Genomic DNA, 19,630 nt, shown 5'->3' on the forward strand with positions numbered 1-19,630 from the left:
AGATTAAAAAGACAATTATGTATTAATTAAAATTTTGCATACCTCTACGAGGTGTAATATAGAGGACAATTTTATGATATAACAACTGTATACCTATATTAAGCAAAGTAAATGATTTGATTTGATTTGATTTAGTCTACTCTGGTTCTAACAGCCTCAGAGGCTGCCTCAGAGCCTCAGAGGCTGCCTCAGAGCCTCAAGAGGCCTCTTTTAAATTACGAAAATAAAATAGGTCAAAATACAGATACAGTCAAAAGTCATTAGCAGCCTCAATTATTGTCTTTAGACATTACTAGCTGACCCGGCAAACTTTGTACCGCCTCAAAATCTATTTATCCGATATATTTCATATTAAATATAGCCTATGTTACTCGTGGATAATGTAGCTTTCGAACGGTGAAATAATTTTTAAAATCGGTCCAGTAGTTTTTGAGCCTATTCATTACAACCAAACAAACAAACAAAGTTTTCCTCTTTATAATATTAGTGTAGATTAAAAGGTACATTTTCCAACATACGATGTATTTACGTACGTGCATATTTTCTTTAATTATGTATGTATATTATTATATATTAATAATTGATTGTGGTTGGTAATCCGGATAAACGCGAATCCGGCCTAACCGACGCCCAGATAATCTACTTTCTACTGTATGAATACTTTACGCCCGTTATTAGTAATCAATCTATCCAATGTTAGCCAAAGATTGAAATTTGACAATTAGATTGATGACGAAATTTGATCTTTGTTAGGAAAAACATATTTTTTTATTGTAATCGCTTATCATAATTATATGATCTACAATTCAATGTTCATCTTAGCCAATTAATTTTTATATTAATTATGCACATCATCATCATCAACCCATTACTGTCCCACTGCTGGGCACGGGTCTCCTCTCAGAATGAGAAGGATTAGGCCATAGTCCACCGCGCTGGACAAGTGCGTATTGGAAGACTTCACATACCTTTGGAAACTTTTTGCATTATTCAATCATACACACAACAAGGGGTGTAATTTATAATGAAAAGTAAAGGTGTGAATTTAACGATTAATTTTTTAATGTAAAATATCAATGCACATTGTATTTCTTGTTTATCTTAAGACGGCTTAAGCATCAGACCGCGCGCAAACCACAAAAAGTGACGTCATGTCACAAAATAGATTAAATAAACAGTTTAGTAAGCAACAACATTTAAGCGCTTTAAGCCCTTAAAGGGTGAAACAGTGCCGTGTGTATTACCTACTATCAAACACAGTCACCTTATTATGCAGTTTTCTTATACACTCCTTTGCAAAAAAAACGGGCGGGTTTGATTTTTTAACATTATTGGTAATAATTTAGTTCTTCAGAGGTTTTAATAGCCAAACTATGTTACTGGCACTTAATAAAGAGTCTGGGTATGAAAAAAAGTTCATTCCAAATTCAAAACTTTTGTTTTTTAAATTATTAATCCCTTTTTCATTTTGTGACACTTTTCGCGGGTTTGCGGTTAAAAGGTTATCAAGCAACTAAAAGTAACTTTTCGTTATTTTTAGTACAACAATTTATGTTTATCGCATAATTCTGCCTTATTGTGACTTAAAACAGATATCTTTGTGTCTATCGTAATGGCAGAAAAAGCAATGAGAGCTAGTAAAATTATAGCGCTGCTGGAAGAGGGGTGTAGCCAATGTTACGTCTCACAGCGGTTAAACGTGAGTCGTTCAACCGTACAAAGAACCTGGACTCGATACCAAGAGACAGGTTCCGTTCAGAGAAGGCAAGGTTCTGGGAGAAAACGTTGCACACAGCCGCGAGACGATCGCTTTTTAGTGACTCAGGCGCTGAGGAACCGCAAATGCAGTTACATAGACCTCAAAAGAAACCTTGAAGAGGTACGAGGAGCACAAGTTAGCCTATGGACTGTGAGGAGAAGACTTTTAGCTGCTGATATACGTAGTCGACGACCAGCGCGGGCCCCCAAGTTACTCCGTGAGCACCGGATTGCGCGGTTGAGGTTCGCTAGAAATTGCCTATCTTGGACACCAGGTAACTGGAGTAGCGTACTCTTCTCCGATGAGGCTCGAATTTGTCTGCATGGTGAGGACCGACGTCGGCGAGTGTTACGAAGACCAGGGGAACGCTATGCCGATGTGTGTTTTGAAGAAATCACCCCTTATGGTGGAGGGTCCGTTATGTTTTGGGCGGGCGTAACTTCCAACTATCGTACCGAGATAGTATTCATAGAAAATGGCTCACTAAATGCGCATAGGTACATAACAGAAATCCTTTCTCAAAATGCACAACCCGCACTGACTGTAATTGGTGAAGATGCCATTTACATGGACGATAATGCTCGGGCCCACCGTTCTGGCGACGTAGATGCTTATATGCAAGAGGTCGGTATTCGTCGTTTGGATTGGCCAGCGCGGAGCCCCGACCTTAACCCCATTGAGCATGTTTGGGACCTCCTAAAAAGGCGAGTACGATCTGTCCAACCACCTCCACAAAACATCAGAGAGCTTAAACGTGTAATCTCGACTGAGTGGGAACACATTCCACAGGACACCATCAAAAGCCTGGTGGGAAGCATGCCAAGACGATTACATGCCGTAATCGCTGCAAGAGGAGGTCATACTCGTTATTAATTTTTATTTTTTAATGTCTCTTTTATTAAAATACCATAAAAATACTCGTAGTCTTAATTTCATTATACCCATAAAAATGTCCATTTTAACACGGCTCTCTGTTTACATTGACTAAAACACCGATACCAGGATAAAAGTGTTAAAAAACTAGATTCTCATTGATAATAAGAAATTTCTAGTCATCCAAGCTAATGACATACTAAAAATATAATAATATTTACCCATAGAAAAGCTAAGGTAAAGTGTGTGTGTAAGGTGCCCGTTTTTTTTGCAAAGGAGTTTACTAGCTCTCAACCTAACTTTACTTTAAATTCTTATAAAGTAAATGATAATTTATTTTTTATTATTTAGCCTGTGATTGTAGTTGTGGAAAGTGTGGGGCGCTTTTCGAAAACATATAAATGGAGCACCCCATGCTTTTTCCACAATTATACTTTTTTACTGTTCCTTAATTGATTCCTAGATTGAAAATTATCTTCTACTTTTTAGTTGATTTTATTATAAAAGCGTGTTTTTTAGTTTTTTTGAACTATTTAAATATAAATTTATATTCATTTGCCTCTCACTCTTTTGCGAGCGAGTACATATATCTACGTCACCATTTTGCAATGCACTCTTTATTGAAATACTATACATATTTAGTAGGCGTCATTTCATTTTTATTGCTTTTAAAACATAAAATAAACGTTTTAATTACGCTATTGTAGTGAAAATAATTGCATGTAATTATTTTTATTGTTTCCTTCTAATTTCCTTATCAATGAAACGACAGGATTTCCTCTTTGTGTAGAAGAAACTACACAATATTAATTAAATTATTTGTAATTAAGAAAACACATTTTAATCAAATTAAATGGAATTCAACTTCATACAGATTTATTTTTGTGTAGCTTTCTATATCTTAACTTTTAAAGGCTTTGTGGTTCGAATCCGGCGTCACCACCGCCACACATATTTCTGTTATAACAGCAGTGTAACGCTGCTGTGTTCTGGTTTGAAGGGTGCGGTAAGAGAGACATACTTTTCCGATGCGTTCCAACTTAGTCTAGGGTAGCAACATCTGTTGCCAACCTCAAGTTGGAATCTAATCTTATCTGGACTTGATTACAGAAACGCATAGGCGACGGTAGCCACTTACGATCAGGTTGAGAGCATGCTCGTATGCTATATTCCGCGCCTAACTGCTAGTCCGCTCTGAATATAGAAATGAGTCGCGTCACGATAGCAAATTGGATGACTACACTTGCTTGCAACAACTTCAGAGCGGACTAATTTGGCGCGGATTATACTTCAATACAAAAAATTTAGAATCTAACAATACTTACCTTACCAACAAAACTGTTTTTAATCTGTTTCTTAAACTTTTCTAAATGTCTAAACGCACTTTCATTTTTAATCTGTCCCCTATGACAGCTAATCAACCAATGACACGACAGAAGCGCGAACTACGCGGCGCCATGTTTGAAAACTTTAGCACAGATTAAATAAAATACAGATGTTTATTATACAGATAATAGATGTTTATAGTAACAGAGGGACATGTGTGAATTTTATTATTACACATAATCCTAGATACGTCATCGTTTACTCTTAGTGTAGAGATGTTTTAATAATACAGCGGTCAGATTATGTAAATCATTGTCTAGAATGTAGATTAAATAAAATAAGACTTGGACACTCGAATAAAATATTAGAGTATGAGTGTGGTAGATACTTTGTGGTTCGACTCCGGCGGCACCACCGCCACACCTATTTCTGTTATAACAGCGGTGTTAAACGCTACTGTGTTCTGGTTTGAAGGGATTATTTTTCCGATGCATTCCAGCTTAGTCCTCAAGGGTAGCGGCGCATCTGTGGCCGACCTCAGGTAGGAATATCTAATCCTAACTGGTGTCGATTACAGATGTTCATGTGCGGCGGTAGCCACTTACAATCAAGTGGACTGCATACATTATAAAAAACATTTTTCTCTGATTTCTAGAATATAATAACAGCAATATGAAACGCTGCTGTGTTCTAGTTTGAAGAGTGGTAAGAAAGAGATGCTTATACGAAGCGTTAAAATTTACTCCTCCGAGATAGGGCTCTGATCCTATCTGGGGTTGATTACAGATGTCTAAAAACAGTAGTGAGGTTTTTATACTACAGGTTTAGCTAATTGTGGTTAGGTAACTGTAACCAACCACAGATAAGATCAGTAGTACATAAGGTTGACCACAGAGAAGTAGAACTAACTCCCATAATTATAATGACGTCATTATAAGGAAAAATGCGTAACGTCATTGTTACAGAATAACTTACTTGAGGATAAATTAAGTCTTCGTTAGTAGTTAAGCAGTGGTTAAGAAACTCGGCTTCTTGATCGAGGGGTCCGAGGTTCAAATCCCAGACACGCAACTCTGATTTTTCAAAATTATATACGTATTATAAATTAATTTTCATTTGCTTTAACGATGAAGGAAACATCGTGAGGAAACCTGCATACCTGAGAAAGCTTAAAAAAAAAAGTTTCCGAAGGTATGCATGGATTGGTAAAGGTTACTCACTCCAAATAAGCAAATGTAACCATTTTTAATAATTGAGTCTCTGTCATATTAAAAAAATAGCATTTACGAATGAAACGGTATTTCTCAGCACCTTTTCTTCGATTTCGTGTTGTTGCACCACTTAACTGCACATGTCGGCATTGTTCCGCGTAAATAACACCATGATAGTCGAAGACGTAATGGGAAAACAGTCAGCCATTTAATGGCTTCCTTCAATTACAAGGCCGTGAGATATCTATACTTATCTATTAAGGTACGTGAAGTCTGCCAATATGCATTTGTCCACCTCAGTGGACTATGGCCTAATCCTTCTCATTCTGAGAGGAGACCCGTGACCAGCAGTGGAACAGTAATTTGTTAATGATGATTATCAAATCACACGACGCCTTTTAATTTGATCACATATTTATTACGACAATTTGCGTAAGCCCCGCCTCAATTTGTACATAAAGGCTCAAAGAGAAAGCTCAAAACCGGTCCAAAATTGGATCAGCTCATTTTGATCACGTGCGAAAAAGTACCGAATATTTTGCTGTATTTCCGCATTATTATTTTTGGAGGCAAAATAACGGTTTAAAAAGGCTCTTTTAAAAAATCTGGCACGTGACAGTTATACGAGGCGTTCCCGTTTCTGCTTTGGGTATTTATAGAAATTACTAGTGGTGCCCGCGGCTTCGCCCGCATTTCAAAGAAATAATATGACATACACAAAACAGAAAATTTGTACCTTTATTCGAATGACAGTGGTGTCATCTGTCCAAATCGAGTTGGTCTCACCAACTCCCAAACCTCGTGGGCTCTTGGACAACAACTTTGCTAAAGATCATCACTTGATCAAATGGTACTAAAAGGTACAAAAGGGTAAAAACGGAACTTATATACCTACTATGACAAGAAATTTTAAAAATAAATGAACATTTGGTGCGGAACCCTCTATGTGCGAGTTCGATTCTCACTTGGCTAATAATATCTGACTTATAAGGCGCCATATACCCATGTTTTGATTTGAATTATTGTAACAGACACACTTTTACTAGACGTTCCAAGTTAGTTTTCAGGAGTGTAAACCTAACGTACCTATATTTTTAACATTTGAAGGTGGTAGAACCCTTTGTGGTTCGACTCCGGCGGCACCACCGCTACACCTATTTCTACCTAATAACTGCAGTGTTAGGTGCTGCTGTGTTCCGGTTTGAAGGGTGTGGTAAGGGAGAAAGACTTTTCCGAGGCATTCCAGCTTAGTCCTCAGGGGTAGCGGCGCATCTGTGGCCGACCTCAGGTAGGAATATCTAATCCTATCTGGGGTTGATTACAGATGTCCATGGGCGGCAGTAGCCACTTACCATCAGGTGGACTGCATGCTCGTCTGCTACTCTTATATTATAAAAAAAAAAAACGCTTTTATAATAACATCAACTAAAAAGTAGAATATAATTTTCAATCTAGGAATCAATTAAGGTACAGTAAATAGTTTAATTGTGGAAAAAGTACGGGGCGCTTTTCGAATACTGATAAATGGAGCATCCATGCCATTCCTACATTGAACATTATTTGCTACTTTTTAGTTGATTTTATTATAAAAGCGTGTTTTTTAGTTTTTTGAACTATATTTATTTTATTTGGAGTTGATTACATACAACAGTTTTGCCTAACGCTAACGCTGTTATTAATAAACTATCCAATGTTTCTAGTTTGCAGAAAGGATAAATTTCGATCTGTGGTAAAATAGTACATTACAATACGAGGACGAAAAATTTTTTTCTGACAAGTGTGAGTTTGCAGGCCGAGCCGCAGGCGAGGACTGCAATCACACGAGTCAGAAAAACATTTTTCGTCCGCGTGTTGTATAAAATTTTATATTACGGGGTCGGAAATGGGGGTTTTGCGCACGCGAAGCGTGCGTAAAACGTCAATTTACGCACGCCGTGATATAAATAATATTTTAACTACCAGTCGTTCGAGCGATCATGGCCAATGGGTGGCCACCAATGGAATGCTATAAACGGACCTAGTAACGTTAGCCACGATTACTTCAACCTTGCAATAATTACGCTATCTTATCTGCAGAACGATTTGTCTTGTGCCGTCGAGTTTTATTGTTTTCATTGAAATGTTGCTATTATCTGCAGTTACTAAGGATCGGTTATTGGCGTATCTATTAGAGTTAGTAATAATAATAATAAAAGTTTGGAAAATCCAAAAGTGCACGACTCATAATGCTCATTTAATTATGAAATACAAAAAAAAAAAAAAAAAACTTAAGTCGTTCAAAATTAATTGCCGAAAAACAGCTGTAGTAGGAAGAAGGTACTGCACAAGCGCCCCTGGTGGAATAAATGTACATAATATCTATAGATATACAGTCTTGTAGTTTTCGTTTTTTATTAATTGCAATTAAACGACACTGAATTAATTAATCATTCGCATTCAGTGACCTACAATCGTCGATTAGAATTTAAAAAAAAAAATAACTCAAATGATGGATTTTTTCACAAGTTACAGTGTTTTCAGGTTTCACACATGACGGACAGGAAAATTTTTTGACCTATTTTGGTGTTTTTTTCCAATTCTATTGCAGTAAATCAATTTTTAAAAAGTATGTAATTAATCTCCATTAAATTATCTCGACAATAGTATGCAAAATATCTTGATTCCGTGAACTGTCAAGGCTATAATAATAAAAATAGCCGCCAAAATGAAGCGAAAAAAATTTTTCGATCGTAAAGCACTCTCTGATGCTTCGCATCATGAGTCGTGCAAAATAAAGTGATTGTCAATGATTGGACAAACGCGAATCGAAAATGGTGGATTCGATACCACCAAATTTTCATTTATTTTTTATTTTTTAATATTTTTATCATAGCAGTTATAAAAGAAAATGTATTAAAATGTAGTGAACATTTGAACTGTCTACTTATTACGGTTCAATAGATGCTCGTAAAACGAAAAACGCCGAAAAGTACCGGTTTCTTGAATGGAGAATCTATGTTTATTTTTTTTATTTTTAGTATCTATTGTTATAGCAGCTACTGTTATACATACCCTGGAAAAAAAATATATTTATTAAGGTTCAGGAGATAAGAGCCCTGTAATAGACGGATAGACAGCGCAGGCTTAGTAATGGGGTTCCGGTTTTACCTTTTTGGTACTGAACCCTAAAAACTATCGCCCAAACTTTAAACATTTCTTTAGTTTTTTTATAACATAGTAACAGACGAGCTTGCAGTCGACCTGATGGTAAGTGGCTACTGCCGTATGGACATCTGTAAACAACCCCAGATAGCATTGGACATTCCCACCTGATCGGCCACAGCGTCGCTACCTCTGAGGACTAAGCTGTTACACTGAAAAAAGTATATCTCCCTTACCAGGCCAAAATTAAATTTAAAGTTAGACCTTTCAACAAAATTAAGTTAATTTAGAGTTTGTAATTAACAAACCTTTTACTTTTACTCCAATTCCGTTAGTTGACCACGTGACGCTTGATTATGTACCCACTGCCGTGGTACCGACATCACTTCATTCAAGGTGGCACCTTTCACTTACACCGGATTGTTTTATATCAAAATACGTTGAATGCTTTGGTAATTTTGCAGTTTGGCTACTTTTCCGAAAATCAATGCAATATTTTTTTTTTAGCATGGGTTAGCATTTTTTTTTTACCCATTGTGGTTTGACTCCGGCGGCACCACCGCCACACCTATTTCTGCCTAATAACATCAATAAAGGTGGTAGAACCCTTTGTGGTTCGACTCCGGTGGCACCACCGCCACACCTATTTCTGCCTAATAACATCAGTGTTAAGCGCTGCTGTGTTCCGTTTTGAAGGGTGTGGTAAGGGAGACATACTTTTCCGAGGCATTCCAGCTTAATCCTCAGGGGTAGCAGCGCATCTGTGGCCGACCTCAGGTAGGAATATCTAATCCTATCTGGGGTTGATTACAGATGTCCATGGGCGTCAGTAGCCACTTACCATCAGGTGGACTGCATGCTTGTCTGCTACTCCAATATTATAAAAAAAAAATGGGTGGCTTCAATTAGTCACCATTAATTAACATTGGATAATTACCTTTTTTTCACCCTTTTTAGTGATGACATACTAAAGTCTATACTACCATAATATAAAATTGTATAAACGTGATCATGAATAAAGGTACGGTCTGGATTGAACCCACCCGATCGCAGGGCGCTCCTCCGACCTGCTCGCTTAGTTTTATATAGCCTTATATGTCTAACCTAACCTAACCAATTCAATAGGAAATGTTAGCCTCCCCCGACGGAATATCATCAATGGTGACTAATCGAAGCCACCCATGCTAAAAAAAAATATTGCATTGATTTTCGGAAAAGTAGCCAAACTGCATAATTACCAATACTCTAGTAATTTTGATCTAAAGACAAATCTAGTACTGTAGTAGAGATAGCCCAATGATTGAAGCTCGGCTTCTTGATTCAGGGGTCGGAGGTTCAAATCCCAGGCACCTCTGATTTTTCAAATTTATGTGCGTATTAGAAATTAATTATCACTTGCTTCACTGTAAGCAAGCAAGGAAAATATCATGAGAAAACTGCATACCTGAGCAATCTTAAAAAAAAGTTTTCAAAGGTATGTGAAGTCTACCAATACGCACTTGGCCAGCGCGGTGGACTATGGCCTAATCCTTCTCATTCTGAGAGGAGACCCGTGCCCAGCAGTGGGACAGTAATGCGTAGACGACGATGTAAAAACAATAAAAGCATAGCGCTTGAAACTTCGCTTCTCAATCGAGGAGTCCGAAGTTTACGCACGTTAAATATCAAGTGGTTCGATCAGGAAGGTACCACCGTCACACCTATTTCTAGCACGAAACAAATCTGCGACTGGGGCTACTGTCCTCCATGGACTTCTATAATCAGCCCCAGATAGCATTAATGCTACACCTGAGGACTTAGCTGGAATGCCTCGAAAAAGTACGTCTTTCTTATCACACACTTCAAACCAGAACACAGCAGCGCTACACTGTTGTTATAACAGAAATAGGTGTGGCGGTGCCTCCGGAGTCAAACCACACGGGCTTCTACCACCTTCAACATTAAATTCCTTTATACATATTTGTTAATAACAATCTACACTAATATTATAAAGAGGAGAACTTTGTTTGTTTGTTTGGTTGTAATGAATAGGCTCAAAAACTACTGGACCGATTTTAAAAATTCTTTCACCATTCGAAAGCAACATTAACTACGAGTGACATAGACTATATTTTATGAATATATTTGATATATAGATTCTGAGGCGGTACAAAGTTTGCCGGGTCAGCTAGTTTAGTATAATTTCTTCATATTCATCATAGATTAGTAAAGATTACTCACTCCTAACAAGAAAATGTACCCAGTTTTGACAATTGAAATAATTGCGTAAAAAAGTTTGGCCGCGTCTCCGTGCTAAAATGTCCCTAAAATATTTGATATAATTATTTATTTATTACGTAAATTACGTAATTATTACGTAAATAAGTTATTTATTCGTAAATTTTCTCTAAAAATGTTTTTATTTGTCGAGGATTCAAAAAAAGAACTTACTAAAATAAGCCGTTTGTGGCTTCATTCAATTTCAAGGCGGCGAAGTATCTTTACTAATCTATGATATTCATTAATAACAATGTATAATACAGTTACTATCAACGCTAACCACACTGGTAACAATATCCCACGCAACTATCGCCTACACATAGTATCTGCCTGGGAACTCCGGCGTGACGTCATCGGGCACTGACGTCTACCACTCAAGTATTGTTATACCATTTACATTTGTTTTTACCCGACTGCCAAGGAAGGGTTATGTTTTTCGCGAGTATCTTGTATTTTTTTTTTTTATAATATAAGAGTAGCAGACGAGCATGCAGTCCACCTGATGGTAAGTGGCTACTGCCGCCCATGGACATCTGTAATCAACCCCAGATAGGATTAGATATTCCTACCTGAGGTCGGCCACAGATGCGCCGCTACCCCTGAGGACTAAGCTGGAACGCCTCGGAAAAGTCTGTCTCCCTTACCACACCCTTCAAACCGGAACACAGCAGCGCTTAACACTGCTATTATTAGGTAGAAATAAGTGTGGCGGTGGTGCCGCCGGAGTCGAACCACAAAGGGTTCTACCACCTTTAAAAATTTTGATCGGTTCTAACAAACGGCTGGATGAATTTCGACAGTTAAGGTGTCATTATATACGTCTCAATGACCCGAGTGTCCTTGGATAGGTGTTAGAAAAAAATAAATAAAATGGCGGACTTTTGGCGCGAAATAGTAACACATTAAAAAAAGCTAACCGAACCTATGGAGTAGGGTATCAAATGAAAGGGAATTAAACGGAGATTATGAGAACAAGCTTTTAGGATTCCATAGTCCGCATCCAAAGGGTAAAAAAACACGGAATATTACTAATCCTCCGCTGTCTGTCCGTCTGTAAGCGGCCTCTATCTCTTGAACAGTGATAGCTTTAAATGTATTTCGTATATTTAGAAACTAAATGTTGATAGTAATAAAAGCTTGATTAAAAGTTATCAAAATCATCAACCTTTTAACGTCCCTTTGCTGGGCACCTTCCAAAATGAGGCAGAATGGTAAAGTTCACACACTATACAACTTTCAAAGAACTCATGTTTTTCTTTCGTTAACTCAAATGTTTATAATTAATACACATAACTTTGCAAAACATAATATTTCCCAGGATTCAAACTCGGAACCCCTATTATAAAATATCAAAATTTAACCACCACTCAATTATTACTTATAATTCTCCAATCAACCCCTATTTTTGCAACCAACGCATTCCAGTAGACAATTCTATATAGAACCAATAAAGTCTGGATAAAATGAAAAATACCACCCATTCCCTACATATTTGTGTGTAGGCGTCGTTTCATCCCACGCCACCCCCGCTTCATCCCTGAGAATTAAATTCCCGACCACCCTAAGTAGGTCCTATATTTAGACTTAAGCTGTTAGTCTTGTGTACTTTAGAAATATGTTTATTAAAGTTTGTTTGTCAGTTTGTTTGTTCAAAGGTGGGGGTTCTACCACCTTTGTGGTTCGACTCCGGCGGCACCACCGCCACACCTATTTCTACCTAATAACAGCAGTGTTAAGCGCTGCTGTGTTCCGGTTTGAAGGGTGTGGTAAGGGAGACAGACTTTTCCGAGGCGTTCCAGCTTAGTCCTCAGGGGTAGCGGCGCATCTGTAGCCGACCTCAGGTAGGGATATCTAATCCTATCTGTGGTTGATTACAGATGTCCATGGGCGGCAGTAGTCACTTACCATCAGGTGGACTGCATGCTCGTCTGCTACTCTTATATTATAAAAACAAAAAAAAAAGTGAGTTAGCGTGGTACACTGTAATGCAAAACCCTTTTCTAAAAACCTATTCCAGTAGGTTTAGTGATTATTTGGGTTCCGTACCTAAAAGGAAAAAAATCCGTTTATAACTATTTTTTCCTTATACTATTCTCTTATACTATTTTTCCTATTACTAAGCTTACGCTTTATTTATTTATTTATTTACTTTACGAGTATTATACCTTAACTAACACTGGTATAAAACGCGGACTTAATGCTAGAAGCATTCTCTGCCAGTCTACCTTTAGGCTAATCAGAAAACGTGCAAGGCGGTATTCAAATGTCTAGGAAGAGTATACGTAATAAATTATATATGTAAGTATATACAATAACGCTTTCAGGTCATCTGTCCGTCTGCCACAGGGTTATACAACAGATAGACACTTGAAACTATTACGGGTATGTATAAAGCAGGCTGCTATAATAAATACTAATTATGGAAATATTAGTGGTACGGAATCCTTCGTGTGCGAGTTCGAATTTCACTTGGCCAATAAATTGGCCAAGCCGTGATAGCCTAGTGGTTAAGAAACTCGGCCTCTCGATCGAGGGGTCCGAGGTTCAAATCTCAGGCACACACCTCTGATTTTTCAAAATTATGTGTTAGAAATTAATTATCACTTGCTTAAAAGGTAAAGTAAATTATCGCGAGGAAACCTGCACACCTGAGAGATTTATAAAAAAAATAATCTCATGGGTATGTGAAGTCTACCAAGTCTACCAAAAGTCTTGAAGGTGGTAGAACCCTTTGTGGTTCGACTCCGGCGGCACCACCGCCACACCTATTTCTACCTAATAACAGCAGTGTGAGGCGCTGCTGTGTTCCGGTTTGAAGGGTGTGGTAAGGGAGACAGACTTTTCCGAGGCGTTCCAGCTTAGTCCTCAGGGGTAGCGGCGCATCTGTGGCCGACCTCAGGTAGGAATATCTAATCCTATCTGGGGTTGATTACAGATGTCCATGGGCGGCAGTAGCCACTTACCATCAGGTAGACTGCATGCTCGTCTGCTACTCTTTCTTATATTATAAAAAAAAAAAAAAAAAAAACACACTTGGCCAGCACGGTGGACTATTGGCTAATCCTTCTCATTCTGAGAGGACAGAGGAGTGGGGCGATAATGGGTTGATGATGATGACCATGAATTAATACATTACGATGTTTTTATTTAAAAAGGAACCCTAGATTTATTTGGATCAAAAATTAGCTTATGTATTTACACATTTGAATTTCCTTATACATTCAAAATCAACATAATAAAGGAGTATGTATGTATGTAAGTACAGTAAATAAGCACCGTTCATATCGAGGTTACCCCTCGAAGGTTGATGTCCATGCATATGCAACGCCGCATGTGACCCTTAACGCATGCATTATGCATATTATATTGAACAGAATAAACTTGAATGTCATGCAGCACATTCATATGATGCATATGAGATGAAAATATGAAAAGGATGTTAATTATTCATTCATACTTCTTTCAATATCTAAGTGTTTGTAAGATGTAAATCTTTATATATATACATATATATATATATATATACATATATATATATATATATTTCTTATGTGCCTGTGTATGTCACTGAACTCCTCCTACTGGACTGTTTTTGATGAAATTTGTTGTGTGTTCAAGGGGACTTGAGAATGTTTTAGATTCACAATTTAGTCCGTGAGAAAAGGTTTTTTTAAATTAATTTTTAATTCGTAAGTAGTTGTTGATTTTGGAATGTTTCACATTGGATTCGAAACACTTCGCTACCATCGCAGTTTCAAATATTCTATATTTTTTTCAAACCCATAAGTGATACGAGTTGTTTACCCTTACCATTTTTTTTTATATGGCAACACAACGTTTGCCGGGTCAGCTAGTATATTATAATTGTTTCCGTACATTTACGACAATTACTAAATAATGATATAATTTCGGCTCATAATTTACTGAACGAGAACAAGTTCGTCCGAACACCGCGAACCCTAAGGTCGCACTGATATTAGCCGGTTACAATTTATTAGTTTAAGACTACTTTATATTATACACATATATATAAATATATATTTTTGTAGTGCCGCTTTCAAATAAATGTTTCTTTCTTTCTTTCTATTCCATAAAAGTGCAAATATTCGAGAAACAAATCAAATGTTTTTCTAAAATAAATGTAGCCTAAGTTAGTTGTTATAACATTAGCTAAATGGCAGTGAAAGTCCCGTCAACATAGGTCTAGCCGTTTCCGAGATTAGTCAGAACAGACAGACAGACAAAAAAATCAATAATGGTATTATTGTTATGAGTACCACATGTACTTTCATGTACGTTTAGTAAAAAGCTGTTATTCTGGAATTACACGCAGACACTTCAGTTTTACACGTTTATCATAAACGAGCTTTTGCCCGCGGCTTCGCTCACGTTACGAAGTAATATTTTCATCCCCTATTTTATCCCCTTGGGGGTAGAATTGAGCAAAATTATTTCTTAGCGGAGACCTACGTCATAACATCTACCTGCATGCCAAATGTCAGCCCGATCCGTCCAGTGGTTTGGGCTGTGCGTTGATAGATCACTATGTTAGTCAGTCACCTTTGAGTTATATATATTTAGAAGATTATTACTATCCCAAATTGACATTTAAATTTTATTTATTTGTACATTTTTTTACTGGTGGGCAAAGATTTCCTCCGAATGAGAAGGGCCAATTACTTTTTCTTATCACGCGGGTTTGAGCCCGCGAGCGGATCTGGTCTGCATGTCACACCTATACTATCGTCATAAATACTTTTTCCTGTCAAATAAGCTACGGGCACGCATGACACGAAATACTCCAGTGTATAATTCTCGCATACGGTTGTGACAAGATAGGCTTATTGCAACTTTCAGCAACTCGTCAAGAAATTACGTCACAAGATTGAATCACGCTATCGATGTTTTCTCAACACGTTGCATATATACAAGCTCCGAACTGAGACTATCGAAGCACGCCCTCTATCCTGGCATGATCACCTAGCCTGGCGGTAAATCTCTGTGCCAACGACTTTCACGGTGCATTTTTAACAGAAATGTGCGAGTTATCTAAGCCTGCGTAACGCTGTTTGGCCACCGACCACCGATACCGAGCCGATACCGATAATTAATGACGGCGCCGAAGTAGCGTACATACATTTACTATAGCAGCTTGTCCACCGAACGTCCGTCATCCGAGCACCATCATCCCAGCCGCATATTCCGAGTAGATCGGCGTGATCGCTAGATCGGCACCGAGTTTTTGACGGGCCGATGTGCCGGCAATGTAAAACACATTGGAACTTGTCCATACACTGCCGTCACACGAGTGACAGCTGGAACAAAATAAACCGCCGATATCGGTCGCATAGGACAAACTATCGCCGTCACGACATAATTAAAATCGGCCCGAAATAATCTCGTTGTCGGTATCGGCTCGGTGACCGTGCAGTGAACAAACAGCCTTATACTTTGTCTCAAGTATTTCTGGTTTGATAACATAAAACACAGGTTTATAATTGTAGACAAATCTATGTATATATAGATTTATAATAATTGTAAACAAATCCATTGATAAAGAATATTATCAACTTTTGTTTGTTACTTTATTTTATCAGAACACGTGTTCTGCGAATGTTGACACGAAATGTCAATGAACAGCAGCGCTGGTGGTGTCTCCGGAGTCGAACCATAAAGGGTTTACCGTTTAAGCAAATGATAATGTATAAGTAGTCCGCGCCCAACTTCTAGTCCGCTCTGAAGTTGTTGCGAGCAGGTGTAGTCCGAGAGTCAATGCGGTCGAATACAACTACACGCACTTACTCCGTAGTAACAATAAGGGCACACTAACACAGCTCTGTGGACGCGGGAAAAGAACGGGTGCCGGGGGGGTCCCAAGCTGTCTCCGTCCCGCTAATATCTACAATTTGCTGTTGCGACGCGGCTCGTTTCGATATTCAAAGCGGACTAGAAGTTTGGCGCGGACCCTACGTATTGCAACCAATCTGTACTAAACGTTATAAAAAATGTCGGCATCTTTCATGTCGCCTATATTGTAAAATTTCTAAATAATGAATTTAGTTTATTGCCTGATTATTACAATAAGTCTATCTTTACTACACCGATAATAATAATCATTGGCCATTATTACTGATTATCTATGCTTATAAAAAAATAACTATCTCTTTTTTTTCTTTATTTTTTTTTTCAATTTTTCGTTACACTGTCTATCCCTTAATATTTTTGCCGAGGTTATTTATTAGATAACGCCCGATTTTAATAATCAATCTATGTTCGATAGATTAGTTTTATCTACCAAAAATGCTAATTTCAATGTATGAAGAAATCAAATATTCACTCTATTCGGCAAAACAGTGGATAGATTGATTGTTGATAACGGACATAAATAAATATTTTATTACCGACGCCCTAAATATAATGCAACAGAGGTTCTCAAAGTTATTTTATCTGTAATGCAATTTGTAATCGATTACTTCCTAATAACTTGCCCCTCAAGGGTTAACGTAAAAAATCCTACGAATAAACTGTTTTTTAAAGATGTCGACGAAAAAAGACCCTTAAGGGTCTCGCAAAGCAAATATCGACATCCACATTGGTTCTATTTCGAAAGCCACAAATCAATTTTCGTCCCTTAAATTGATCCAACGTCCCCTAATTTTCGTTGAGCCCTGCAACCGGCTTCCAGGACCGACGGGGGTTATTATCACCCACTTTGAGAACCACCGGCCTACACTAATATAACAATAATAACGTAGATATTACTATATTTATCTGTGTATTATCTTATCGTAGATAATTCACAGCTCAAGTTGTGTACGGCGAATAACTAATATTTTCCAAGTGTTTTATAATAAATACTTCTACTTCTAAAGATATATCGCGTGCTTAAAGGTAAAAGGGCCTATAGCTAAGGGTTAATAGGGATTTATGCTGAAAGGGCACATAAAAAAATTTTTTTTTGCCATTCGGTTTGAAATTATCTGAAACGTAAAAAAATTTTAGTTCGGTTTGAAATTATCTGAATTTTACGTTTTTAATTTTTACGTTTCAGATAATTTCAAACCGAATGGCAAAAAAAAAAAAATATGTGCCCTTTCAGCATAAATCCCTATTAACCCTTAGCTATAGGCCCTTTTACCTTTAAGCACGCGATATAATTGCACATGACTTTGAGCAGAATGTATGGAGGTGACCATGAAGGGTTCCTTGTTGTGATGGCACCATTGTGACACCTATATGTACCTTACAACAAATTATACAGCAGCACTTTATTGTTATTATACGATAGAAATAAAATTATTGTTTAATATAGGAGTAGAAAATGCACATGTAGTCCATCTAGAGGTAAACTACTGCCGTACGAACCCCATATAGGATTGGAGACCAATTCCAGAAAAAAAATCCATTGATTTACCTACCAAATTGATTACCTACCAAAGATTGAATTATTTAACAATGTCTTGTGTTTGTCAAATGTAGATCTTTGATAAGCAAAGCATTGGATAAGATTGTTTATTAAAAATGGGCGAATCTCTTCTTTATGACACCCTTCATACCAGAACACAGCAGCGCTGCACTGCTGTTATAACAGAAACAGGGGTGGCGGTGGTGCCTCCGAAATCACAAAGAGCTCTACCATATTAATAGCCTTCTACTTAACTGTTGTATGTATGATTGTATGTAAGTATATATGTCGTATCCTTATCATCAACCCATTACTGTCCCACGTTTAACCAGTGATAATTAATTTCTAATACGCACATAATTTTGAAAAATCAGAGGTGCCTGATGCGTGCTTGGTATTTGAACCTCGGACCGCTCGACCGAGAGGCCGAGTTTCTTAACCACTAAGCTATGAGTGCTTTTTAGTTTAGTTTATATGTTGTATAACACCATTAATTATCAGCAAAGATACGAAACGTGCAAAATAAATCTAAAATTGATTACTATAAGCGTCAAATTGTTTTTAAAAGTCGGTCAAGGTATTCTTATCTGAGTTTATTTCATTGAGCTATTACATTATATAGAAAAGGTGTGGTAAGAGATACACAAACTAATCCATCTTAATCTTTAGACTGACCACCCATTGGGTATCGTTTGAGTAACTAGTAGCTTTAGCGATTATTCACATTATTCATATTTAATCTAAGTAATAACGAGCGATACTGGAAATTGACAAATTTCAATCCTTTGTGTCAATTTTCTAAAAATGTACAGATTGATTATCAATAACGGGTACTAATCGCTAAAGCTATCGATACTTATCAAACTATTCCATAATGCCTAAGACACAGTGCAAATTAGATCCTTATACTGTGCCGATTATAAGACCTGCTTATTAACAGTAGTGTTAAGCGCAGCCCTGTTCTGGTTCGAAGGGTGTTGTAAAGGAGACATACTTTTTAGAGGCGTTCCAGCTTAGTCCTCAGGGGTAGCGGTGCATCTGTGGCCGACCTCAGCTAGGAATATCTAATCCTATCTGGGTTTGTTTACAGATGTCCATACGGCAGTAGTTTACCATCAGGTGGACTGCATGCTCGTCTGCTACTCTTATATTATAAAAAAAAGCTTAGTCCTCAGGGGTAGCGGCGCATCTGTGGCCGACCTCAGCTAGGAATATCTAATCCTATCTGGAGTTGATTACAGATGTCCATACGGCAGTAGCTTACCATCAGGTGGCCTGCTCGTCTGCTACTCTTATATTGAATAAAAAATAATCTAATTTTGACAATAGTATGAAGAAATTATCAAATTTTAATCTTTGGTAGGCGATTGATCTATCAATTGATCAATTATTAATAACGGTCTTTAGTCATTTAAACTTGAACTTACCCGAACTCCACATCGTCCAGCCGTTGGTACTTGCAATTCCTCGACAACATTTTCACTTCACACTTTTGCTACTACACTTGTGTCATTGTACAACACTTTTACACTTTACGCACACACTTTTGTTATATTATGCACACTTTTGTAAAATGTAGAGTGACTGGATCTAATACAAATTGATTTTGTGTGTCGAAAGTTTTGTATCGGTCTATGTTGTTCATAGGTGATTTAG

General features: G+C 37.5%; 1 protein-coding gene across 1 annotated transcript in view; it reads right to left on the reverse strand.

Annotated features, from left to right (window-relative positions):
- The window catches only part of ATP7 (copper-transporting ATPase 1), an 81,758-nt gene that overhangs the window by 50,813 nt on the left and 11,315 nt on the right, over nucleotides 1–19,630 (reverse strand). The window contains exon 2 of the mRNA XM_073092603.1: nucleotides 19,402–19,564. Within this exon, the coding sequence (XP_072948704.1) occupies nucleotides 19,402–19,451 (50 nt within the window). The 5' untranslated portion in view covers nucleotides 19,452–19,564. The remainder of the gene's footprint in view (nucleotides 1–19,401; nucleotides 19,565–19,630) is intronic.

The sequence above is a fragment of the Epargyreus clarus genome, unplaced genomic scaffold (assembly GCF_041222505.1).
Source record: "Epargyreus clarus isolate Ecla_fem2 unplaced genomic scaffold, WU_Ecla_fem_2.2 ptg000036l, whole genome shotgun sequence".
NCBI classification, from domain to species: Eukaryota; Metazoa; Arthropoda; class Insecta; order Lepidoptera; family Hesperiidae; genus Epargyreus; species Epargyreus clarus.